The 27238-nt window shown below is 46.1% G+C and overlaps 1 protein-coding gene across 3 annotated transcripts in view; it reads right to left on the bottom strand.

Annotated features, from left to right (window-relative positions):
* The window catches only part of fig4a (FIG4 phosphoinositide 5-phosphatase a), a 96490-nt gene extending 91951 nt beyond the window's left edge, over positions 1–4539 (bottom strand). Inside the window, exons 1-2 of one of the 3 annotated variants that reach the window (XM_067985021.1) lie at positions 4380–4539; positions 608–748 (exon numbers count right to left, since the gene is read on the bottom strand). In XM_067985021.1, coding sequence (XP_067841122.1) covers positions 608–670 — 63 coding nt within the window. In that variant the 5' untranslated portion in view covers positions 671–748; positions 4380–4539. Of the gene's footprint in view, positions 1–607; positions 749–4065; positions 4084–4187; positions 4275–4379 lie in introns of those variants that run through there. The other 2 variants (XM_067985022.1, XM_067985024.1) reach the window with 2 other exon arrangements.
* Positions 4540–27238: the final 22699 nt, after the last annotated feature.

The following is a 27238-nucleotide window of genomic DNA, read 5'->3' as shown; positions in this document are numbered from 1 at the left end:
CATCAGGAATTCATCTTGTAGAACCCTGGACACTGACAACCAACCAAAATATTTGCAAACTGGTTCATTTTAAGCACTTCCACCAGAAAGAGTTATTCCAGAAAGAACATCCCAGTGACAGAGGTGCTTACTAAGTATTGCTGAAAGTCCTCTAATAAACTGGTGCAACACCAGTCTCTGTATCTGCCCTGCTCTCATTCAACACCCAGTGAATCCAAAATACTAAGCAGCTAGTAGGAGGCTGACACTTGTAAGTCGCCTATCTTGGCTAAATGTGCAATAACTCATACCACCAATACTCATTCTTATGTCTTACCCAGGAAGAATGGCTGAGAGAGCAAAGCACAAGAGGAGCCATAGCAACACAATATTTCAAACAAGTGATTTAAATATTAACTAAAAATTTGAATAGAGGAAACTTAAATGCCAAGGGTTTATGCAAAAAAAATCGAAACCCTGCCCAGTAGTAAATTAGGTAACTCACTTCCTCTTATTTACTCTATGAGTTGTACTATTCAATCCTCTCTGAAAGCAGAAACATAGGCACAATACGTACTAATTGTAAAATTCACTGACAAAGCATGCAAACATTGAAAATTGAACGTACTGCTCGAGTTTCATACAGAACCAGTTTCTGTATACAGCTAATGACTGGTCGCACCGTTGGCATGGTGGCAACAAAGCTGACTCCTGACAACGTTACCACATCACCATTCCTCTTAGATCAGATTACTGGATAGCATAGTACCTAAAACAGTGAAGAAACAAAAAGTACAGTAAGTATCTCATAGCACATACAAGTCAAGCAGTCACTCTTTGCAGATTTAATAAGACTCACATTAAAGTAGATTCAATAGCAACTTTCAAAATGGAATTAGATATATATTGAAAAGGAAAAATTTGCAAGGGTATGGGGAAAGAGCAAGGGAGTGAGACTAACTGGATAGCTTTTTCCAAAGGAGCTGGCACAGGCACAATGGCCTCTTTCTATGCTGTATGATTCTAAAGCTGGCCTTCAGTCCAATAGCTTAAGTAGTCCAAACCAGAAGGTTGCATGTTTTAATCCCAGAGCAACCCAGCACTTGAACTGGCTTAAAAACAGAAAATGCTGGAAATACTCAGCAAGTCAGGCAGCACCTGTGCAGCAACTTTTCAGGTCGATGGCCTTTTGGCAGAATGTACTGCTCAAGTTAACTGTTTCTTTCTCCACAGATGCTGCCTGACTTGCTCAGTAGTTCCAGCATTTTGTTTTTAATTTCAGATTTCCAGCACCCACAGTATTTTGCTTTTGACTTTCAGCCATAGTGATGCACATATCCTGTCACTTATTGCCCATCCCTAGTTGTTTGATTGACTCTTCACTGTTCTCTAAAGTAGGTTTGGAGTCACATATAGGGCAGACTGGGTTAGGACAGCAGGTTTCCTGTAGTGAAACGGTTGAATACCAGCTTTTTATTTCCAAACTGAAAATCAAATTCTCAATTTGCCATGGTGGGATTTGAACTCGTGTTCACAGGAACGTTAGTCCAGGCCTCGGCATTACTAATCCACTAACATAACCACTATGCTACCACACATCCCGGTACCGTGGTGCTAATTTGTTTTAACCAGATTGAAGAATTGAAAAATAGAATATTTTTTTAAATGGTGAGAAACAATAAATGTTGGTGTTCAGAGGGATTTGGGTGTGCTTGTACACAAAACAAAGTTAACATGCAGGTACAGCAAGCAATAAGGAAGGCAAATGGTATGTTGGTCTCTATTGCAAGGGGGTTGGAGTGCAAGAGTAAGGAAGTCTTGCTGCAATTGAACAGGGCTTTGGTGAGACCACACCTGGAGTATTGTGTACAATTTTGATCTCCTTACCCAAGGAGGAATATACTTGCCTTAGACTGATTCTTGGGATAAGAGGGCTGTCCTATGAGGAGAGGTTGAGTAGAATGGGCCTATACTCTCTGGAGTTTAGAAGAATCAGAGGTGATCTCATCGAAATATAAAAGATTCTGTGAGGGCTTGACAGGGTAGATGCCGAAAGCTGTTTCCCCGGGCTGGAGAGTCTAGAACTAGGGGGCATAGTCTCAGGATAAGAGGTCGGCCGTTTAGGATGAGGAGAAATTTCTTCACTTGGAGAGGGTCATGAATCTTTGGAATTCTCTATCCCAGAGGGCTGTGGACTGGTCATTGAGTATATTGCGGTTAGGAACTGGAATGCACTGCCTGAGGGGGTAGTGGAGGCCGATTCAATCATGGTCTTCAAAAAGGGAACTGGATAAGTACTTGAAAGGAAAAAATTTGCAGGGCTACAGGGAAAGGGCAGGAAAGCAGGACTAACTGGATTGCTCTTGCATAGAGTTGGCGTGGACTCGATGGCCAAATGGCCTCCTTCCGTGCTATAACCTTTCTACGATTCAAGACTGAGATAGACAGATTTTTGGACTCTAAGGGAATCAAGGGATATGGGGATCGGGCGAGAAAGTGGAGTTGAGGTCAAAGATCAGCCATGATCTTATTGAATGGCAGAGCAGGCTGGTGGGGGCGTATGGCCTACTCCTGCTCCTATTTCTTATACAAGAATATGGGCTCTGTCTACCAACACCATCAACAACAATTTCTGGTCATACTTTGAAAACATTAGAGAGTGTTAAATTCAATGTAATCGGCAATTTTTCCACAATGTTTTTCTTAGAAAAAGCTGATTATTTTTTAATCAGAAGATAACACTTGACTTGGATGTGTAGAGAGGAAAAAGTCATAATTTTCCTGCATCTATATTGCACACCAAGGCTGGCAGGAAGTTACAAAGTAGCATGTCAATGCTAAAAGCCACAAGAGCATGAGTGAGTTAAATTTGCAACTTGCTAAAGGTTTAGTAAGAATCCTGTGATTTTGAAATAGGCAATTCACTAGTGTGTACCTAGTCTAGGTATCATGAATGTAAACTGCACATCAGGGAACACCCAAGAGTGAACCTACACTGGGGTTAGAAAGAAAGAACTTCCATTTATATAGCATCTTTCACAACTTCATTGGCTGTGAAGTGCTTTGGAACATCCTGAAGTATTTTTTTTAAGTGTAGTCACTGTTGTTACATTAGGAAACATCAAGGTTCCATAAAGAGTAATGAGACAGCCAACAGGATAGTCAATAAAAAAAATCTCAGCCAGTGAGCAGACATGTAGAGTTCTGTGCATGCATTTAATTACATGTGGACCGAGCTCTGCTCTTTCCTCCCATGACCAGAGAAGGGTGCAATTAATGAAATATTACATTTGATGGCTCTTCCTGGAGACACTGGTATGTATGCTGTACTGTCCAGTCCCTAAATCTGCAATCTTACCATTCATCTTCATGTATCTGCTATGGTTTGTTTTGTCATCACAAATAATTGACCCAAAGAAGAATGACTTCTGATCATGCTACTCATCAGTAGTGACCATTGCTTTACCATCCATGCATACATAGATTTTAAAACAGGCCATTCAGCCCAACCATGCCTCCTCCCACCGTACCAACCCGATCAACATATCCGTCTATTCCTTTCTCCCTTATATACTAACCCTAGCTTTCCCTTAAATACATCAATGCTATTCACATCAACTATTCCATGTGATAGCAAGTTCCACCTTGGTGCAACAAATCGTTTCAAAATGCTGCAAACTCCAGAAAGAAAACTGGATTGCAAGAACAATTTATGGTACACGCTGCACAGAATGGGATAGTTTTTTTCCCCCTGAGAGGCAGCGTGGGCATTGCAATGCCCATTTTACCTTCTGCAAAATTCCATGAATTACATAAAAGAGCCTCAATAAATTCGCCCGCAGACTCAAGATAGTAAAACGGATGCAGCACCCAGTGCCATGTTGGCTCGCTATATGTATTTATTAGTAGTCGCCCTCATGCAACGTAGAGCCTGTCACCCTCCTCGAGACCAAGGTTTGAAAAGTCACGCGCCTCCAAACTGTCAACGGTCCGTGAACCCGCTCAAGCTTCTCTTAACGGAAAACTTGGCGTCGAAGAAGCAACGAGGCCATCAATGGCAAAAGCCAGTTCCCGTTTTATTCATACCTAACAAGACAAGGAAGAAGGGGTGGGGAATCGAAACCGGTAACCAGCGAGAAGAACCTCTCGAACGGAAACTCAAGTCTCTTGCATATAACAATAATTCATAATTTAATTGATATCTTAACTATCACGTGGGGTGTATCGGAAACCAAAGAGCCACAATCCCCGACGAGAAAGGTGGTGGTTCACGACAAGCAAGCTGATCTGTTCACAAGTTGAACTGTGTCTGCAGGAGCGGAAATTGAAAACGATCCCTGCTCGCCGGTTCATATTCAGAATACTTCCTAGAAATAATAAGCCACAACACTACTACTCACGATGAAATCTGTAAACATTTTCTGGGAAGCCAATCTCAGAAAAGCATCGTACGCCCCCACAAACACCGACGGGCTGACCGTTTTATGGATCGCTCACGAGGCAAACTTATGCCAGGTACGAAACGCAATTTTTGAATGCGGTGGGCGAGGGGGGAAATGTCGTTTTTATTCCCTTTACAGAATATAGCGAAGGAACTCTACTTCTCCAAACCATCGAAACATTGCCCGAAAAGGGTATTCTAAAGTTAAACATTCTTACTAATGTAAGAATTTTGTTAAAGAGGGAATCGAAATAGTAAAAAAGAAAGTGCACTTTGGGAACTGTAGTCCAATGGTCCAACTTTGTGGGCGGAGTGGAGCCGCAGAACTACAATTCCCAGAGGGCAATGTGGGTAATGCGCACGCGCAACGACTCGTTTCGCATCCAGTGCTAGCGTTTCTATAGCTACCGAGTCAAAATCAGTGCAACGCGGATTATGGAAGAGGTAATATCGATCGAGAGAAACTGTAAGTTAACAAAAAGGTCGAATGCGCGTAAAAATATAATTGCAATCATGCAATGTTATTAAAAATTAGAATGTTGCATGAATTGCATGCAACTTATAGACAGCTAACTATTTATGCTTTGTATCACATCTTGTTAAATTACGCGAAAAGCTGAGAGCAACTTTAATAGACCAAATTTTGATTTCTCATGGAATAACGTAACATGTAAACAAACATGCATAGTTTTTATTTAGCACTATTTGTTTACAAAAGGTCAAGAGACATGTTCTTGGAGTACTGGGATTATTAAACTTGGAATAGTCAGTTGGAAGATGAATTAAAAGATTTTTAAATGAATTCTGCAAATTAACTATTTTCATAACATGCTAAGTAAAAATATCAAAGGAAAGTTCTGAGTAAAGGAAAACAAAAGGTATATTAAGTATTAAAATAAATTGTGTGAGCATGTATTGATTAATGTTGCATCCCACATTTTGTATTGTAATCGAGAGAAACTGTAAGCTAACAAACTTATGTTGGCTTGAAAGATGGACCATAGAATCATAGAAATGTTGCAGCACCGAAAGAGCCATTTGGCCCATTGCAAGAGCAATCCAGCTGGTCCCACTCCCCCGCCCTATCCCCATAGCCCTGCAATTTTTTTCCTTTCAAGTACTTATCCGGTTCCCTTTTGAAGGCCATGATTGAATCTGCCTCCACCACCCCCTCGGGCAATGCATGGGGACAATTCCATTTCCTTCCCCATTACAAATGGTGTTTAGCAAGGATGCATCCTTGCACCATCACTCTTCAGCGTTTTGTTTACTGCAATGCTCCTCCTGGCTTTCAATAATCTCAAAATTGGAGTCAAAATCAGATTCAGGACTGATGGGTAGCTCTTCAACCTTATAAGACTACAAGCTAAAGCATCAGGGCTGGAAGAAGTTTGTTATGAGCTCCGATTTGTTGATGACTATGTTCTTGTGGCCCTTGCCCAGGATGATATGCAAACTATCAAGAACCACCTTGCAACAGCTTGCCTGCAATTTGGCATGACTAGCCCCAGACAAGAATTACACTCCACCTATCATTAGTATCGGTGATCATAAGCTTCAGGCTGTGGACAGATTCACTTACCTGGGTAGGACCCTGTCTAGAGCAGTCCATATCGATATAGAATCACCAAAGCCAGCTTAGCTCTTGGCAAACTATGTTAGTGCCTCTGGGACAAGAAAGGCATCAGCCTGCAGACCAAGCTCAAAGTATACAGGGCTGCCATTCTGATGACCCAGCTTTATCCCTGCGAAACTTGAACAACATTTGCATGCCACATTAAGCACATGAATCACTTTCACCTAAGCTGCCTGAGATAACTAATGATGATCAGATGACAAAACACATTCTCTGACACCAAAGTTTTTAAAAGCTTTGACATGTCAAGCATAAATGCTCTGATCACGAAGGCATGGCCTAAGAGGGTCAGGTCATGTTTTCTGTTATTCGTTCATGGGATGTGGGCGTCGCTGGCGAGGCCAGTATTTATTGCCCATCCCTAATTGCCCTTGAGAAGGTGGTGGTGAACCGCCTTCTTGAACCACTGCAGTCCGTGTGGTGAAGGTTCTCCCACAGTGCTGTTAGGAAGGGAGTTCCAGGATTTTGACCCAGCGACAATGAAGGAATGGCAATATATTTCCAAGTTGGGATGGTGTGTGACTTGGAGGGGAACGTGCAGGTGGTGTTGTTCCCATGTACCTGCTGCTCTTGTCCTTCTAGGTGGTAGAGGTCGCGGGTTTGGGAGGTGCTGTCGAAGAAGCCTTGGCGAGTTGCCGCAGTGCATCCTGTGGATGGTACACAGTGTGCCGGTGGTGAAGGGAGTGAATGTTTAAGATGGTGGATGGGGTGCCAATCAAGTGGGCTGCTTTTTCCTGGATGGAGTTGAGCTTCTTGAGCGTTGTTGGAGCTGCACTCATCCAAGCAAGTGGAGAGTATTCCATCACACTCCTGACTTGCGCTTTGTAGATGGTGGAAAGGCTTTGGGGAATCAGGAGGTGAGTCACTCGCCGCAGAATACCCAGCCTCTGACCTGCTCTTGTAGCCACGGTATTTATATGGCTGGTCCAGTTAAGTTTCTGGTCAATGGTGACCCCCAGGATGTTGATGTTGGGGGATTCGGCGATGGTAATGCCGTTGAATGTCATGGGGAGGTGGTTAGATTCTCTCTTGTTGGAGATGGTCATTGCCTGGCACTTGTCTGGCGCGAATGTTACTTGCCACTTATCAACCCAAGCCTGGATGTTGTCCAGGTCTTGCTGCACGTGGGCTCAGACTGCTTCATTATTTGAGGGGTTGCGAATGGAACTGAACACTGTGCAATCATCAGCGAACATCCCCATTTCTGACCTTATGATGGAGGGAAGGTCATTGATGAAGCAGCTGAAGATGGTTGGACCTAGGACACTGTCCTGAGGAACTCCTGCAGCAATGTCCTGGGGATGAGATGATTGGCCTCCAACAACCACTACCATCTTCCTTTGTGCTAGGTATGACTCCAGCCACTGGAGAGTTTTCCCCCTGATTCCCATTGATTTCAATTTTACAAGGGCTCCTTGGTGCCACACTCGGTCAAATGCTGCCTTGATGTCAAGGGCAGTCACTCTCACCTCACCTCTGGAATTCAGCTCTTTGGTCCAGGTTTGGACCAAGGTTGTAATGAGGTCTGGAGCCGAGTGGTCCTGGCGGAACCCAAACTGAGCATCGGTGAGCAGGTTATTGGTGAGTAAGTGCCGCTTGATAGCACTGTCGACGACACCTTCCATCACTTTGCTGATGATTGAGAGTAGACTGATGGGGCGGTAATTGGCCAGATTGGATTTGTCCTGCTTTTTGTGGACAAGACATACCTGGGCAATTTTCCACATTGTTGGGTAGATGCCAGTGTTGTAGCTGTACTGGAACAGCTTGGCTAGAGGCGCAGCTAGTTCTGGAGCACAAGGCTTCAGCACTACAGCCGGGATGTTGTCGGGGCCCGTAGCCTTTGCTGTATCCAGTGCACTCAGCCGTTTCTTGATATCACGTGGAGTGAATCGAATTGGCTGAATGATGAACAAATCTCTCGAAGAAGATCTTTTATGGTGGATTGACAAATGGGAAGTGATTTTGTGGTCGACAGCAAAAGAGATATGAAGGCTGCTGGAAAATGAATCTGAAACAGTTTAAAATAGACGTCCGTAAGTGGGAACAACTTGCTCAAGCTAAGATAGCATAGCGAGAAACCATCCATGAAGGCACCTCCTATTATAAGGCCCGTCAAGCAGCTGACACTGATTGTAAAGACCAGCTGAGGAAGACTCACCTGAAAAATGAAGACCCCCAACCTGGGATCCACTGTTCACTCTGTTGACGCTCATTCTTAGCAAAAAATCGGTCTCCTCAGTCATCAAAGAACTCAGTGCAGTAAATTAGATATCTTGACTGTCTTCTTCGATGTCAAAGGACGAACAAATAATAATTGTAAAAATTAAGAGTACAAATATGGTTCATATGTGAGGGGAAAAAATCAGGAGTGAACATTGCCAGGGAATGAGAAAATCTGGTTTTCAAGGTTCCAGCGGATAAGTATGCGCGGCAAGATCGGAATTCCGAACTGCACTGAGCCCTCCTTGCTGCCGTTCACCCAAAATCTGAACTTGAAATGCAGCTAATGCAGGAAGCCATAATGTGGGGGGGTTGGGGGAGCGGGGAGTTGAAGCCCCGGAGGGAGCTGAGGACGGGGGTGAAACAACACGGAGGGAGCAGGGCAGGAAGTGGGGGGAGCAACACAGCATGGGTGGGAGGCGGGGGGTGGCGAAGTAGAGCACGGGGGTTGGCGAAGCAGAGCCTGGGGGGGGAGGGGGAAGAGATGCTGAGCACATGGGTGTGGAATGCTGAGCACGGGGGGTGGGGGGTAGAATGTAGAGCACATTGGGAGGGGGAGGAAGAGCACGGGGGGGGGGGGGGGGGGGGGTTTGGGGAAGTGCAGAGCCTGGGGGGGGGGGCGGGTGCAGCATCGGAGGAAGCAGAGCATGGGATGGGGGGTGAAGCAAAGCACGCTGTTGGGGGGGGAGAGCTGCAGAGCATGGGTGTGGTGATGCAGAATATGGGGGAGGGGGAGTGCAGAGCCTGGGGGGAGGTGTGTGCAGAGCATGGGTTGGGGGGAGAAGCAGAGCATGGGGTGGGAAGGGGTGGTGAAGAAGAGCACGGTGGGTGGGGGAGAGAGGCAGAGCACGGTGGGTGGGGGAGAGAGGCAGAGCACAGTGGGTGGGGGAGAGAGGCAGAGCACAGTGGGTGGGAGAGAGATGCAGAGCACGGAGTGGGGGAAGAGAGGCAGAGCACAGGGGATGGTAGCAATGCAGAGCACAGGGGGAGTGATGCAGAGGTCAGTGAGGGTGAAGCAGACACCAGGGGTTGGGAAGGGATGAAGCAGAGCATGGCGAAGCAGAGCATGGGGGGGTGGGGTGAAGCCGAGCCGGCGGGAGCAGAGCGCGGTTGGGGGAGGGAAGAAGAGATGCAGAGCATGGGAGGGTGTTGGGGAGCGATGCAGAGCACGGGGCGGCTTTGGTGGGGGGGGGGGTGCAGAGCACGAGCGCGGGGAGGTGAGGGATGCAGAGCGCGGGGAGGTGAGGGATGCAGAGCGGGGGAGGTGAGGGATGCAGAGCGCGGGGAGGTGAGGGATGCAGAGCGCGGGGAGGTGAGGGATGCAGAGCGCGGGGAGGTGAGGGATGCAGAGCGCGGGGAGGTGAGGGATGCAGAGCGCGGGGAGGTGAGGGATGCAGAGCGCGGGGAGATGAGGGATGCAGAGCGCGGGGAGGTGAGGGATGCAGAGCGCGGGGGAGAGTGATGCAGAGTGCAGGGTGGGGAGGGATGCAGAGGGCGGGGGGAGGGATACAGAACGCTGGGTCGGGGGGGGAGATACAGAGCACGGGGTGGGGTAAGCGATGCAGAGCACAGGGATGGGGTGGAGATGAAGCCGAGCCGGAGGGAGCAGAGCAAGGGGGTGACGGGAGGGCCTGATTCAGAGCACGGGGTGGGGGGAGGGTGGTGATGCAGCGCACAGGGTTGGGGGGCGATGCAGAGCACAGGGGAGGTGAATGATGCACAGCACGGGGAATGGGGCGGAAAGCAGAGGGAGTGGGGAGAACATGATTCACGTCTGAGAGGGAGAGCGTGATCCAGACGGGGTGATGGATCACGTTCTCTCTATCTCACCTCCCCTCTTCCATTAGCCCTGGATCACATTCTACCTCTCACCCCCCGTCCCTTCTATTAGACCTGGATCATGATTCTTCCCCCCCCCCCCCCCCCCCCCACCCCACCACCACCGCTTTTAAACCTTGATCATGCGTGGCAGCGAGTTGATTTCTCGTGCATGGACTGCAAGTGATGTCACCGGACGGCCCGAGATCCGGAAGTTAGGACACAGTGTCACTATTCGCTTTGTAATGTAGAAGGTGTCCTCCCACTTTCTAGCCAATAAACCTGAGAACAATAAAACAATCCATGCCCCACACACAATGCCCCATCAATCACTACAGCTTTCAGAGTGATTAGTGACAGTGGGTACTTCGGTTTACAGTCTCTTAGTATCTTGGTGCGTGACACTTAAACAATTATCACCCACCTCCGGTTGGGCAAGGGCCAAAATTCTGTGAGAATCACTGTAAAACCTTTATAATGGCTGCAGTCAGCTCTTGACGAGGTGCAGGGTCGCACTGTGATACTGAAGAGCGGCACAACCTTATGATGCACAGGTTAGTTGGTTGTCATTTGCATCCCTCCAAGGTGCTGAATGCTTAGAGAAAGAAGCATCTGCACCTGATCCATCTATTCTGTTGTGCTATCTTGTTTTCTCATGCAGCATCTCAGATACACCCGTTCAGGGAGGCGGTATTACTGACACAGAGCAGATATTACTGGGTGGATTCCCAATCAGCAGTGAGCAGGAGGAGATGGTAGGCAACTTTGAGGAGACATCTGTCGAGACATCTGTCTCTCCCTGGAGGTGACATAAGCAAGAGGCCTCAGCTGGGAATTCTAAGACCAAGATCCTAGAGGCCTAGGCTGTTAAAGATCAATGATTCAGGAGCATTGGTCTCACATGCAGGTATGGAGACACTCTCCTCTCTCATGGTGCTGATGACCGGACAATTGGAGGAGTCCAGAACCTTATCTGCAGTGCAATGAGGGAGGCAGGATATGAAGGGAGGAAGACCCTGGCGATTGTGGCAGACCAGGTGATCAATGTAGCCACCAGCCAGACATTAGGAGGTGAGTATAAGAGTTGTTGTTACTTCTGTAGTGGCAACAGTCACTGCTTCAAGAAGGCCAATGGAATGTTGGCATTTATTGCTAGGGGGATAGAATATAAAAACAGGGAGGTATTGCTGCAGTTATATAAGGTATTGGTGAGACCGCACCTGGAATACTGCATACAGTTTTGGTCTCCGTACTTAAGAAAAGACATACTTGCTCTCGAGGCAGTACAAAGAAGGTTCACTCGGTTAATCCCGGGGATGAGGGGGCGGACATATGAGGAGAGGTTGAGTAGATTGGGACTCTACTCATTGGAGTTCAGAAGAGTGAGAGGCGATCTTATTGAAACATATAAGATTGTGAAGGGGCTTGATCGGGTGGATGCGGTAAGGATGTTCCCAAGGATGGGTGAAACTAGAACTAGGGGGCATAATCTTAGAATAAGGGGCTGCTCTTTCAAAACTGAGATGAGGAGAAACTTCTTCACTCAGAGGGGAGTAGGTCTGTGGAATTTGCTGCCCCAGGAAGCTGTGGAAGCTACATCATTAAATAAATTTAAAACAGAAATAGACAGTTTTCTCGAAGTAAAGGGAATTAGGGGTTACGGGGAGCGGGCAGGAAATTGGACATGAATTTAGATTTGAGGTTAGGATCAGATCAGCCATGATCTTATTGAATGGCGGAGCAGGCTCGAGGGGCCGATTGGCCTACTCCTGCTCCTATTTCTTATGTTCTTATGTTATGTTCCATAGATGGAAATCTTACAAGGTAGCCTTGATTACTCAGAAACTGCAGTTTCAAGATAGTAGACGTGACTCCCTGTCAAATCCGAGTTCCAGAATCGCACCTCTGTGTGCTTGCATTTAGCCATTGCCACCACTAGTGTAGGAGAAAACAACATAGATACAAATGTAGAAATGATATCAAGAAATCATTCTTCACACATTTGATTCAAGGCGAGCCAAATGGTCTTGCTCATCCATAGTTATCTTGTGATCTCTTTTTCTTGAATGAGGAAGAGAAGGAGCAGTGGAAGGAGGATGAGCAGCATTCATAGATACACATAACCTAACTGGCAGAGCAGCTGTAGGAGTCAAGAGGAGGCACTGTGCAATTTGTGTTGCCTGCAACTCCCAACAACTATCGCCTGTATTCCAAAAGACATTGCATTATCTGCAGCTGTGGAGTAGAAGGCAATACTGCTGTCTGTTGGCCACATACCTGTCTGCCATCTTTCCCGCAAATCCATGTTTGAACCTCCGCGATCAGGTTCCAGCCCTAATCAAAGTCATAAGTGACATCTTCTGTGACAGCGTTCTCTGAACTCGGTAATGTTAGCGCTGTGTGTTCTCTGAACACCAGAATGTCAGCATTGCGCGTTCTCTGAACTTGATAGTGTTAGAGCTATGCGTTATCTGAACTGGCAGTGTTAGAGCTATGCGTTATCTGAACTGGCAGTGTCAGCGCTGTGCGTTCTCTGAACTCGGTAGCGACAGCGCTGTGCGTTCTCTGAAATCCATAGCGCAGCGCTGTGCGTTCTCTGAACTCGGTATTGTTAGCACTGTGTGTTCTCTGAACTCAGTAGTGTTAGCGCTGTGCGATGTCTGAACTTGGAAATGTTAGCACTGTGCAGTCTCTGAAATTGGTATTGTTGGCACTGCAATGTCTGAACTCGATGGTGTCAGCGTTGTACATTCTCTGAACTCGGTAGTGTTAGCTCTGTGCGTTCTCTAAACTCGGTAGTGTCAATACTCTGCGTTCCCTGAACTCGGTAGTGTTAGCACTGTGCGTTCCCTGAACTCGGTAGTGTTAGCACTGTGCGTTCCCTGAACTCGGTAGTGTTAGCACTGTGCATTGTCTGAACTCTGTAGTGTTAACGCTGTGCGTTCGCTGAATTCGGTAATGTTAGCGCTGTGCGTTGTCTGCACTTGGTAGTATTGGCACTGTGCAGTCTCTGGACTTGGTAGTGCTAGTGCTGTATGCTGTCTGAACTCGGCAGTGTTAGTGTTGTATATTGTCTGAGCTCGGTAGTGTTAACGCTGTACGTTTTCTGAAATCGGTATTGTTAGCATTGTGCGATGTCTGAACACGGTGGTGTCAGCGTTGTACGTTCTCTGAACTCGGTAGTGTTAGCTCTATGCATTCCCTAAACTCGGTATTGTCAACACTGTGCATTCCCTGAACTCGGTAGTGTTGGCACTGTATATTGTCTGAACTTGGTAGTGTTACAGCTGTGCGTTCTCTGAATTCGGTATTGTTAGCACTGTTGTTGTCTGAAATCGGTAGTGCCAGCGCTGTGCGTTCTCTGAATTTGGTAGTGTTAGCGCTGTGCATTGTCTGAACTCGGTAATGTTAGCACTGTGTGATGTCTGAACTTAGTAATGTTAGCGCCGTGCGGTCTCTGAACTCTGTAGTGCTAGTGCTGTGCGTTTTCTGAACTACAGAGTGTTAGCGCGGTGCATTGTCTGTAGTGTTAATGCTGTGTGTTCTCTGAAATCTGTAAGGAATCTTACAATACCAGGTTATAGTCCAATTGTTGGACTATAACCTGGTGTTGTAAGATTCCTTACGTTTGTCCACCCCAGTCCATCACCGGCATCTCCACATCATTCTCTGAAATCAGTACTGTCAGCGCTGTGTGTCCTCTGAATTATTGTAAACAATTTTACAACACCAAGTTATAGTCCAACAATTTTATTTGAAAATCACAAGCTTTCGGAGGCTTCCTCCTTCCTCAGGTGAATGTGGAAATGAAATCCTCGAACCTTTCGCATTTATAAATCACAGAACAATACCTGGTGATTACAGATAGTCTTTCCAACTGCCCGTTGCCAAGGCAATCAAAGTGTTCAGACAGAGATGTGTCACCTACAGGGCCACCGAATATACCACCGAATGGCTACCATCCTCTGAATTAGGTAGAATTAGCGCTGTGCCTTGTCTGAACTTGGTAGTGTTAGCTTTGTGCATTCTCTTAACTCAGTAGTGTTAGTGCTGTGCGCTCTCTGAACTCGGTAGTGTTAGCACTGTGCGTTCTCTGAACTCGGTAGTGTTGGCGCTGTGCGTTCTCTGAACTTGGTAGTGTTGACGCTGTGTGTCCTCTGAATTAGGTAGTGTTAGCGCTGTGCCTTGTCTGAACTTGGTAGTGTTAGCTCTATGCATTCTCTTAACTCGGTAGTGTTGGCGCTGTGCGTTCTATGAACTTAGTAGTGTTGGCGCCGTGCGTTCTCTGAAATCCATAATGTTAGTTCAGTGTGGTATCTGAAATGGGCAGTGCCAGTGCTGTGCGTTCTCTGAACTTGGTAATGTTAGCGCTGTGTGTTGTTTGAACTCGGTAGTGTCAGCGCTGTGCATTGTCTGAACTTGGAAGTATTAGTGCTATGCGTTCTCTAAACTCAGTAGTGTTAATGCTGCACAATTTCTGAAATCCGTAGTGTCAGTGCTGTGCGTTCTTTGAACTCGGTAGTGTTGGCGCTGTGTGTTGTCTGAACTCATTAGTGTTTGCGCTGTGCGTTGTCTGAACTTGGTAGTGTTAGCGCCGTGCATTCTCTAAACTCGGAAGTATTAGTGCTCCACGTTCTCTGAACTTGGTAGAGTTAGCGCTGTGCGATGTCTGAACACAGTAGTGTTCGCGCTGTGCGTTCTCTGAACTCGGTAATGTTAGCGCTGTGCGTTGTCTGAACTCGGCAGTGTTGGCGCTATGCATTCTCTGAACTCGGTAGTGTCAATGCTATGTATTCTCTGAACTCGGCAATGTTAGCGTTGTCTGAAATCGGTAGTCATCGCGTTCCTCCTCGTCTGAGCAGATCCTGTGTATTCGCAGGATTACTTGCGAATACACAGGATCTGCTCAGACGAGGAGGAACGTGATGGACACCTACAGACGCTGAAAGACGCCCTCGTAAAAAAGGGATATGACGCTCGACTTGTCGATCGGCAGTTCCGACGGGCCACAGCGAAGAATCGCATAGACCTCCTCAGAAGACAATCACGGGACGCAACCAACAGAGTACCCTTCGTCGTCCAGTACTTCCCCGGAGCGGAGAAACTACGCCATGTTCTCCGCAGCCTTCAACATGTCATCGATGACGACGAACACCTCGCTAAGGCCATCCCCACACCTCCACTACTCGCCTTTAAACAGCCACCCAACCTCAAACAGACCATCGTTCGCAGCAAATTACCTAGCTTTCAAGAGAACAGCGTCCACGACGCCACACAACCCTGCCACGGTAACCTCTGCAAGACATGCCAGATCATCGACACAGATACCACCATCACACGAGAGGACACCACCCACCAGGTGCATGGTTCATACTCCTGTGACTCGGCCAACGTTGTCTACCTCATACGTTGCAGGAAAGGATGCCCCAGAGCATGGTACATTGGCGAGACCATGCAGACGCTGCGACAACGGATGAACGGACACCGCGCAACAATCGCCAAACAGGAGGGTTCCCTCCCAGTCGGGGAACACTTCAGCAGTCATGGACATTCATCCACCGACCTTCGGGTAAGCGTACTCCAAGGCGGCCTTCGAGACACACGACAACGCAAAATCGTCGAGCAGAAATTGATAGCCAAGTTCCGCACCCATGAGGACGGCCTCAACCGGGATCTTGGGTTCATGTCACGCTACACGTTACCCCACCAGCGAACAAATGTTATCTGTTTTTAATATAATGGGTCATTTGCTGGCTCTCTCTGCCTTCCGGATGTTTCTGCCTCTCTCTGTTTTTTTTCTCTGTTTTTTTTCCCTGTTTGTTTTTTTGTTGAATGTGTATTCGGGGGTTCTGCAGGTGACACCTCTCTGTCTGAACACGGTGATTGCCTTGGCAACGGGCAGTTGCAGGGGCAGTCTGTAAACACCATGTATTGTTCTATATGTATAAATGCGTAGGCTTCAAGGAGCTCCTGAAACATTTACCTGAGGAAGGAGGAAGTCTCCGAAAGCTTGTGAATTTAAAATAAAATTGCTGGACTATAACTTGATGTTGTAAAATTGTTTACAATTGTCAACCCCAGTCCATCACCGGCATCTCCACATCATGACTACCATCGTATTCAGTATACTGGGACCTACTGTTTTCCGTGGCTAACCTGTCTGAACACCAACGACACCTTTGATTGGTGTGATGGTGTCCCAGCCTAATATAAGATATGCGATTTGAGAACCTCTCATTCACTTACTCACCTGATGAAGGAGATAATCTCCGAAAGCTTGTGATTTTCAAAGAAAACTGTTGGACTATAACCTGGTGTTGTAAGATTCCTTACATCTCCAACAAGAGAGAGAGTCTAACCACCTCCCCTTGACATTCAACGGCATTACCATCGCCGAATCTCCCACCATCAACATCTGTTTATCCATATGCTAATTGGCATATGGATAAACAGATCAGGAAGGTGAACGTGTGGCTGAAAGACAGGTGTGGGAAAGAGGGGTTCCATTTCATGGGACACTGGCACCCGTACTGGGACAGGAAGGAGCTATACCGTTGGGACGGGTTTCACCTGAACTGGAATGGGACTTGGGCTGTCCCATAAATAGGGCTGTCAGTAGGACTTTAAACTGATAAGACAGGAGGAAGGATCTGGGGAAGATAACATAAGTCTGAAGAAAAAAGAAATAGGAAATGAGAGTAAAGGTCAGACCAAGTTAAGGAATAAGGGTAACTTAAACAGTCAGGCAACAAGTTATAGAACATAAGTGCAAAATGATTGTTAAAAACAAAGGGGGTGTGGGAACAATTACTAAAAATAAATTAAGTTGCCTGTACAGCAATGTGCACAGCGTCCAAAACAAAACGGGGGAACTGGAGACAATAATTCATAGCGAGCGTTAGTGCTGTGGGGGAGGGTTTAAACTAATTTGGCAGGGGGATGGGCACCAATATGTAGCATTAGAAAGGAGAAACAAGGTGCACAAAGGATTGGGAGAGATGGATAGCATTAGAGTAAGAAATAGTACAGTATTAGGTGGGATCAGACTCAGAGAGAATGCGAGAAAGTCTAAGATAGGTTTAGAGTACCCGTGTGTAAATGCATGAAGCATGGTAAATAAGGTTGGTGAGCTGCAGGCGCAAATAGCCAAATGGAAATATGATGTAGTGGCGATAACAGAGACCTGGCTCAAAAAAGGGATACAAGGTGTTCAGGAAAGATATGGAAGGAAAAAAAAGGAGTATGTTTCCGGCTCAACAAGGCATTGCTGGATCTAGTTCCAGGGAATGAAGTGGAGCAAGCGTCAGGCCATTCGGCCCATCGAGCCTGTGCTGGCTCTTTGTAAGAGCAATCCAGTTAGTCCTATTCCCCCGCTCTTTCCCCATAGCCCTGCAAGTATTTATCCGATTCCTTTTTGAAAGCCTTGATTGAATCTGCTTCCACCACCCTTTCAGGCAGCACATTCCTGATCATAACTACTCACTGCGTAAAAAAGTTTTTTCTCATGTCACTTTTGGTTCTTTTGCCAATCACCTTGAACCTGCGTCCTTTGGTTCTCGACCCTTCCGCCAATGGGAAGTTTCTCTTTACTTACTTTAAACCCTTAATGATTTTGAAAACTTGGATCAAATCTCCTCTTAACCTCCTCTGCTCTAAGGAGAACAACCCCAGCTTCTCCAGTCTATCCATGTAATTGAAGTCCTTCATCCCTGGAACCATTCTAGTAAATCTTTTCTGCACCCTCACCAAGGCCTTCACATACTTCCTGAAATGCAGTGCCCAGAATTGGACACAATACACCAGCTGTGGCCAAACCAATGTTTTACAAAGGTTCAACTTAACTTCCTTGCTTTTGTACTATATGGCTTTTCATAAAACCAAGGATCACGTATGCTTTTTTAACTGCATTCTTAACCTATCCTGCCACCTTCATAGATTTGTGCACATATACCCCCAGGTCTCTCTGTTTCTGCACCCCCTTTAGAATTGTACCCTTTAGTTTCTATTGCCTTGCCTCATTCTTCTTGCCAAGATGTATCACTTTGCATTTATCTGCATTAAATTTCATCTGCCATGTGTCCACCCATTCCACCAGCCTGAGTACGTCCTCTTGAAGTCTATTACTATCCTCCTCACTGATTACTACACTTCCAAGTTTTGCGGTATCTGCAAATTTTGAAATTGTGCCCTGTACGCCCAAGTCCAAGTCATTAATATGTATCAAGAAAAGCAGTGGACCTTGTACCGACCCCTGGGGAACACCATTGTATGCCTTCCTCCAGTCCAAAAACAACCTTTCACCACTACTTTCTGTTTCCTGTCACTTAGCCAATTTCGTGTCCATGCTGCCACTGCCCCTTTTATTCCATGGACTACAATTTTGCTGACAAGCCTATTATGTGGCACTTTTTCAAATGCCTTTTGAAAGCCCATATACCCAAATCAACTGCATTGTCCTCATCAACCCTCTCTGTTACCTCCTCAAAAAACTCAATCAAGTTAGGTTAAACATGATTTGCCATTAACAAATCTGTGCTGGCTTTCCTTAATTAACCCACTCTTGTCCAAGTGACCATTAATTTTGTCCCGGATTATCATTTCTAAAAGCTTCCCCACCACCGAGATTAAACTGACTGGCCTGTAGTTGCCGGGTTTATCCTTACACCCTTTTTTGAACAAGGGTGTAACAAAAACCAATACAAAGAAGTTAGGAAAGAAATCAATAAAAACAATTAGGAAAGCAAAGAGGAACTACAAGATTAAATTATCAAGGAATATAACAAGAAATTTTACTTTTATTATTTATGTGTCTGTAGAATTGCTGCAGGAGTTCCTCAGGGCAGTGTCCTAGGCCCAACCATCTTCAGCTGCTTCATCAATGACCTTCCCTCCATCATAAGGTCAGAAATGGGGATGTTCGCTGATGATTGCACAGTGTTCAGTTCCATTCGCAACCCCTCAAATAATGAAGCAGTCCGAGCCCGCATGCAGCACGACCTGGACAACATCCAGGCTTGGGCTGATATGTGGCAAGCAACATTCGCGCCAGTCAAAGTATTCTTTTTTTTATTCGTTCATGGGATGTGGGCGTCGCTGGCGAGGCCAGCATTTATTGCCCATCCCTAATTGCCCTTGAGAAGGTGGTGGTGAGCCGCCTTCTTGAACCGCTGCAGTCCGTGTGGTGAAGATTCTCCCACAGTGCTGTTAGGAAGGGAGTTCCAGGATTTTGACCCAGCGACGATGAAGGAACGGCGATATATTTCCAAGTCGGGATGGTGTGTGACTTGGAGGGGAACGTGCAGGTGGTGTTGCTCCCATGTACCTGCTGCTCTTGTCCTTCTAGGTGGTAGAGGTCATGGGTTTGGGAGGTGCTGTCGAAGAAGCCTTGGCGAGTTGCTGCAATGCATCCTGTGGATGGTACACACTGCAGCCACAGTGCGCAGATGGTGAAGGGAGTGAATGTTTAGGGTGGTGGATGGGGTGCCAATCAAGCGGACTGCTTTGTCCTGGATGGTGTGAGCTTCTTGACTGTTGTTGGAGCTGCACTCATCCAAGCAAGTGGAGAGTATTCCATCACACTCCTGACTTGTGCCTTGTAGATGGTGGAAAGGCTTTGTGGAGTCAGTAGGTGAGTCACTCGCCGCAGAATACCCAGCCTCTGACCTGCTCTTGTAGCCACAGTATTTATATGTCTGGTCCAATTAAGTTTCTGGTCAATGGTGACCCCCAGGATGTTGATGGTGGGGGATTTGGCGATGATAATGCCGTTGAATGTCAAGGGGAGGTAGTTAGATTCTCTCTTGTTGGAGATGGTCGTTGCCTGACACTTGTCTGGCGCGAATGTTGCTTGCCACATATCAGCCCAAGCCTGGATGTTGTCCAGGTCGTGCTGCATGCGGGCTCGGACTGCTTCATTATTTGAGGGGTTGCGAATGGAACTGAACACTGTGCAATCATCAGCGAACATCCCCATTTCTGACCTTATGATGGAGGGAAGGTCATTGATGAAGCAGCTGAAGATGGTTGGGCCAAGGACACTGCCCTGAGGAACTCCTGCAGCAATTCTACAGACACATAAATAATAAAAGTAAAATCAGAATAGTGATAGGTCCACTAAGGGATGCACAAGATTCTCTCACAGGTAATGTAGCAAAATGGCACAAATATTGAATAGTCACTTTGCCTCCGTATTTTCCAGGGAGACTAACAAGGTGGGTAGGACATTAGATGAAGAGATTGAAAAAGATATTAAAACATTTGAGATAGAATGGGGGGAGATAATTAACAAAATAATCAAACTTAGGGAGGATAAGACCCCCTGGTCCTGATGGAATGCATCCGCAAATATTAACAGAAGTTAGGGAGGAGATAGCAGAGGCACTATTTTATATATATATATATATATATATAAAAAATTCACTAGAAAAGGAAATAGTACCAGAGGACTGGCAGACAGCTAATGTTATTTCTATTTTTAAAAAGTCCAGTTAGCTTAACACGGTGGTAGGAAAGATAATGGAATCTTTACCCAAAGATGTCATAGAAAGACATCTCGAGAATGAAAATATAATAAAGAATAGTCAGCATGGATTTCAGAAGGGAAGGTCATGCTTGACCAACCATATTGAATTCTTTGAAGAAGTAACAGAAAGAGTAGACATGGGTAATCCAGTAGATGTAATATATTTGGATTTTCAAAAAGCCTTCGATAAGGTACTGCATAGTAGACTCATGGCTAAGGTCAGAGGACAGGTAGCAGTGTGGATAGCAAGTTGGCTAGAAAACAGAGTGGGGGTTAAGGGTAGCTACTCAGACTGTCAAAAGGTAGGAAGTGGTGTTCCACAGGGGTTGGTGCTGGGACCACTGTTCACAATTTACATTAACGATTTGTTCGGAAGTACATTTTCAAAATTTGTGGACGACACCAAATTGGGGGAAATAGTTAATACTGAGGAGGACTGTGATAAAGTCAAGGAAGACATTAATAAACTTGCAGAATGGGCATGTAATTGGCAAATAAATTTCAATGTAGATAAGTATGAGGTATTCCATTTTGGTAGGAAGAATAAGGGGGCCACATACTGCTTGGATAATAAGAGTCTAAATGGGGATCGGGGGGTACAGATACACAAATCACTAAATTTGGCGATGCAGATTAATAAGGCCATAAAAAAAGCAAACCAAGCACTGTGTTTCAGTTCTCGAGAGATAGAATAGAAAAGCAGAGAAGTTATGTTAAACTTGTATAGAACCTTGGTTAGACCACACTTGGAGTATTCTGCACAGTTCTGGTCTCTATAATATAAAAAGGATATAGAGGCATTGGAGAGGGTGCAAAAAAGATTCACAAGGATGATACCAAAACTGAGAGGATATGCTTATCAGGAAAGATTGAGCAGGCTGGGGCTCTTTTCTCTAGAAAAGGGGAGGCTCAGGGGTGACCTGATAGAGGTCTTTAAGATAATGAAAGGGTTTGATAGGGTAGACATAGAGAAAATGTTTCCACTTGTGGGGGAGTATAAAAGTAGAGGTCATAAATATAAGATAGTCACTAATAAATCTAATAGGGAATTCAGGAGAAACTTCTTTACCCAAAGAGTGGTAAGAATGTGGAACGTGCTACCACAAGGAGTAGTTGAGGCAAATAGCATAGATGCGTTTAAGGAGAAGGTAGATAAGCACATGAGGAAGAAAGGAATAGAAGGGTATCCTGATGGGGTTAGATGAAGTAGGGAGGGAGGAAGCTCGTGTGGAGCATAAACGCCGAATGGCCTGTTTCTGTGCTATAGTTTTGATGTAACTCAATGTAAATAAAAGACCCACCTGTTAACTGAATTTTAAATTAAAAAAATTAATTAATTCATGGGATGCTGGCAAGCCCGTCATTTATTACCCATCCCTAGTTTCCCTTGAGAAGGTGGTGTTGTGCCTTCTTCTTGAACCGCCGCAGTCTGCGTGGCGAAGGTGCTTTTGCAATGCTGTTAGCTAGGGAGTTCCAGGATTTTGACCCAGCGATGATGAAGGATTAAGTGCTTTGCTATTAGACCAGTGGTTTATTTTAAAACTATGTCTAGAATAAATAGAATTTTAAAATAAATTTTTGCCATAAATAAACGATGAATTCAGAAGACTGTATGCACAGCAATACGTTAAGCCTAATATTTTATTCCTCTTGATGTGAGATAAATACCAGTTATTATACTGTCAAAGTGTTTAAGTTAAACTCCAAATTTGTACCAAAAGGAAGATACTAAATATCTAGACTAGACAACAAGAATAGTTTTCATTTATATAGTTCCTTTAAATATGATGAAACGTCCTAAAGTAATTCCTAAACAAGAACAAGGAAAATGGACACGAGGCAGGAAGGCTAGAAGCACTTAGGAGGGGTGACCAAAAACTTGGTTGAAGAGATTGATTTTGAATATCTTTCTAATGGTAAAAAGAAGGATTAGGAATGGCATGGCTGTAGGCTGTGTCGCCAATGGTGGGGCAAAGGATGGATGGGATGCACAAAAGGCCAGAGACGGAGGAACTGAGCATTTGGGAGGAGGAACTGAGCATCTGGGAGGGGATATAGGGCTGGAAGAAGTTACAGAGATAGGATGGAGCAAGGACATAAAGGGATTTATAGGCAAAGACAAGGAATTTGAATTTAATGAATTGGGACTGGGAACCAATTAGGTCAATGAGGATGGGGGTGAATAGCAAGCAGGAGTTAATGCAAGACAGGCTGCTGCAGCAGAGTTTTGGACAAGTTGAAGTTTATGGAGGGTGGACGATGAGAGGCCAACTAGTAGAGCATTGGAGTAGCTGGGCCTGGAGGTGACAAAGGCATACATAAGGATTTCAGCAGTGGGGGAACTGATATGCAAGAGGAGGCGCTTGTGGCGATTGGTAGGATGTGGGGTTTAAAGCTTAGTTTAGGGTTGAACAAGATACCAATATTGTGCATGGTGTGATTCAGCCTAAGAGAGTGACTTAAGAGGGGAATGGCAAATTTGGCGCCACTTTGGGGCATTCAGACCACAAGCTGTGCCTGGATCTCCCTTCCCTGGAGGGTCTGACTTCTGCCATTCTCTAGATCTCGCTCAGTGTACCAACTACTGATCATTGCCTATCTACTGAGAGGCAGAACTTAGGGCCTCCTGGGGCATGATTTTAAATGGGAAAAATGGGTGGGCAGGGGGCAGTACAAATTTTTAAAATCTAAAACCCATCCCCAACCTGGCCACTTCCGGTTTTAACGGAGGCGGGTCGAGGGGTGGGCGACCAACCCGCTCTCAAGAGGGTGTACTCCCCCGCCACACAGTACACTCCGCCATCTCCGACCCTCCCCCGCGTTCTCCGACCCACCCTATGACTCCTGACCCCAATGACTGAGCCCCCCAATGACTGACACCCCCCCCCCCCACTCCGATGACTGAGCCTCCCCTCACCCCCCGCCTCCGGTGACCCCCGATGACTCTCGAGGCGGGTTGGTCATTAAAAACTTTCAAGGAGGCTGTGGGCCTCCATTTTGACAGATTTTTTGCTTTTAACCCCTGGGGACCGCATGAGAGGAGGCGAGAAGCCCCAAAACTGCAGGTAAGTGCCGTTATAGCACAGCTTGTGGGCCCGGAGGAGCAGGAATGCTTACCCCAGGCCCAACAAGCCCAACTGCAGCGACCCTGCAAACGCGATTTCTGACCCCCCCGATCTCCGACCCTCCCCTGCGTTCTCCGACCCTCCCTATGACCCCTGACCCCGATGACTGAGCCCCCCCCCCCCAGTGACCCTTGACTCCCTCCAACTGAGAGCCAGCCCATCAATCAAGCTGGCCTGTCAGGCGGGAAACGTACAAAAAAAATAAACGGCGTCCTTTTCCCGTCAGGAATTCCCGCCGTCTTCCCGGCTCTGGATTAAAATTTAGGCCCTGGTGTTGGGAGTCCCCACCCATAGCCTTCTCCTATGCCATTGGCCTTTTTTGGGGTGGGCAGAGGCTCAGCTCTTTACAAAGCCCCGACATAAGGCCAGGGCCCAGCTTATCATTGCAATTTCATATTAAAGTCAAAAGAACTGACTTTAAATACAGGGAAAGCATAATATCTACATTTAATTAACCTTTGCATTAAAAGCACAATAAAAAGAACAATAAAAATATGGAAACCATAACAACTCATTTTAGAATAATATAAAAATTAAAATATTAGGTTATTTGGATATTCATGATGCTGTGCATAGCAAAGCAAAAGATCCCTGATTTTAAGGGATCTTTGGTTTTCAAGTTTACAGGCTGAAAGATAGATGATCTACAATCAAATTGTCAACCTTATTTATGCAACCCATTTTGCTTTGAGGCATAATCAAAACAATTTTGTTGATGCAAGTGGTAATCTTACTATTTTGTCTATAAAAATAAATGTTGTTTAAATAGATAATCTGTAAATTCGTAGAAATGTCCAGTTCAAAATACTTATCAAAAAAGGCCATTTTCATGTTTTTCGATAGTTACTTTAAATTGATGGGCCTCTCCTATACATATATAAAAGAGTGTATCTATGCAGGTGATGATTATAGGTATGGTATCCTAATGTTAGTTTTCATTCTATTGTTACTATACATTTATTAAATGAGCAGTGCAACACCAAAGTTCCTCAAAGTAAGGCATTTTTTGAAATTTATAGAGGTAATACGCTTTAGATTGGTGTTAAGACTGATAGCTGTAGAGTGTGATGTTCAGCCTTGAGACCCAAGTTATACTGCGATTGAACTTCACACTGAAGTTATACTACATCAGGTGCACAATCCAAGTAATGTGAAATTATCTACTTTAGGTGATTTTACATCTCTTACTTTGATAGCTAGAAAGTCAAATCACAGACCTAATCCCTGAGTTATACTGTGCAATTGATACAAAAATGGTAGTTTAACTGTGGCTAATATGTATTCCTGGTAAAGTGCTGTCAATTCTACCATTAAAAATCTATCAAAAAGTATAGTATATGTCCACTGTTGATTATCACTCAGCAAATTTATGATGATTGGATTGCAATCGTCAATTATTTGATGTTGCCATTCTGTCTTGGCACCCCTGGTTGCCAAAGAATGGTATTTAATTGACCCATGAGCTCAGTAGTATCTTATGTTTTTAAAAATTATGTGTACCATGACAGTGACTGCAAGGCTGTAATCTCAAGAGATGACAGTTTTAAACCATTTGAATTTTGCTGTTACAGTTTACAATGCCATGAGGAGATTATTGCCGTTACAATAATTTGTGGATTCCTGGTACCTTGCCAGTACTACTATTTTGAATGTGGATGGATTTTGAGTACTGAAAATATGGCCCCGATATTACCAGGGAGGCGGGTTGGCAGCGGGGGGGGGGCGACTGGGTGTGTGGGTAACCCGCCCAGTAAAATTCCCCACCTGATAGCAGGTAAATTGAAGCCACTTACCTTGGCTTCCGGGTTTCCCATTGGAAACCTGCGCAGCGGGCGGACTGCGCAAACCGCATCACAGGCTGTCACCTGGAGGAGCCTTATTTAAAGGGGCAGTCCTCCAATGCTGCTCCTGCAGCAAACAACCAAAAGAGGAGCATGGAGCAGCCCAGGGGAAAGGCTGCTCCCAGGTTTAATGATGCCTCACTCCAGGTGTTACTGGATGGGGTGAGGAGGAGGAGAGAGAAATTCTACCCGGCGGAAGGGAGGAAGTAGCCTGCCTCTGCCACCAAGAAGGCGTGGCTCGAGGTGGCAGAGGAGGTCAGCAGTAGCAGCAACGTATCCCGCAGCTGGATCCAGTGCAGGAAGCGCTTCAATGACCTAACTAAGTCAGCCAAAGTGAGTAAACTTACTCATTCTCCTACACTCCGTCTTCCATATCACTGCCCCCACCCCACAACTCCTTCTGCACTGCCAGCATTACTCTATCACATCACTCAAACCTCATCCTCAACTTACCTTCCCAGTACTCATCCCACCACTACCACTCAACCCAATCCTCATACAATGTCATGTCACTGTCTCATACTCACCCCCTGATGCATCACTTTCATGGTCAGCCTCACCCAAACCAATGCATTCAGGAGTTGGCCACATCACTATCCCTCAGTCACGCCTCTCTATTTTCTCCCCTTATAGGAGAAGAAAGCCCAGAATGCACGGGAGGGGGGCCGCAACATCAGGTCGTCCTCACGGATCCGGAGCAGGAGGCTCTCGAATTGAGCTGCACCCTCGAGTGCCTGTCCGTGGGGGACGCCAAGACTGACACCCTACAAACATCTGGTGACAGAACTTTAACATTCAGGACTCACAATAGCAAATGATGTTAACATGCCTTGCCATCTTCAGCACCTCAACATCTGTCATCATGCTTAATATTGCCTTCTGTTCTCTTATAGGGCCTTCAGCGACTGCCATGACGGGTGGAGGGCAATTCCTCAGAGGACCTGCCGGCCTCTGAGGGGGCACCGTCACATCTGAGCAAGCCATCCACCAATGCAGATACACACACCTCGGTGGGTCCCCGTCGTCACTTAGTTGGGGTTCCACATGGTGAGTCACCACATACATGTGAGCACGAGCAAACACTGGTGGCAGGGGCAGCTGTGGAGAGTCTGCGTCGGTGGGAACATTCTTTTCCAGGCACTGCTCAGCTGGACACAGATGCTGAACCCTGGGGGCCATCCGTGAAAAGGAGAATGATCGAGGGGCAGCAGCACATTTGCGAGGTGCTGGAACAGGTGCCACGCGCACTTTCCACAATCACGCAGAGGATGGAGGAGTCCAACTCCTCCATGAGTGGAATGGTGGCACAGGTACAGGAGGGAATCTCTGAGATACTGTCACAGGGATGTGAGGGCATCTCTGAGATAGTGTCGCGGGTAAGTGCGGGAATGTCTGTGATGGAGGGAAGGCTAGCCTCCATGGAGCTTCAAGCACGGCTCAACAATGAGGCCATTGAGGCCCTGACAATGGCTGTTCGGACTCGGTGAGCAACTTTCTGCCGCCTTAAACAGGCAGGCAGATACACTAGCACTGGCCTTACAAGGCTTCACACATGTCCTCCAAACTGTCGTCCAGCAGAGTGGTAGGAGTGATGTGGGCCTGGCTCAGGAGAGGGATGATGGTGAAAGGGGACATGGAAGTGGGGACGCCACT

This window comes from Heptranchias perlo, chromosome 5, assembly GCF_035084215.1.
Source record: "Heptranchias perlo isolate sHepPer1 chromosome 5, sHepPer1.hap1, whole genome shotgun sequence".
Taxonomy (NCBI): domain Eukaryota; kingdom Metazoa; phylum Chordata; class Chondrichthyes; order Hexanchiformes; family Hexanchidae; genus Heptranchias; species Heptranchias perlo.
This window is presented reverse-complemented; position numbering and strand designations above follow the sequence as displayed.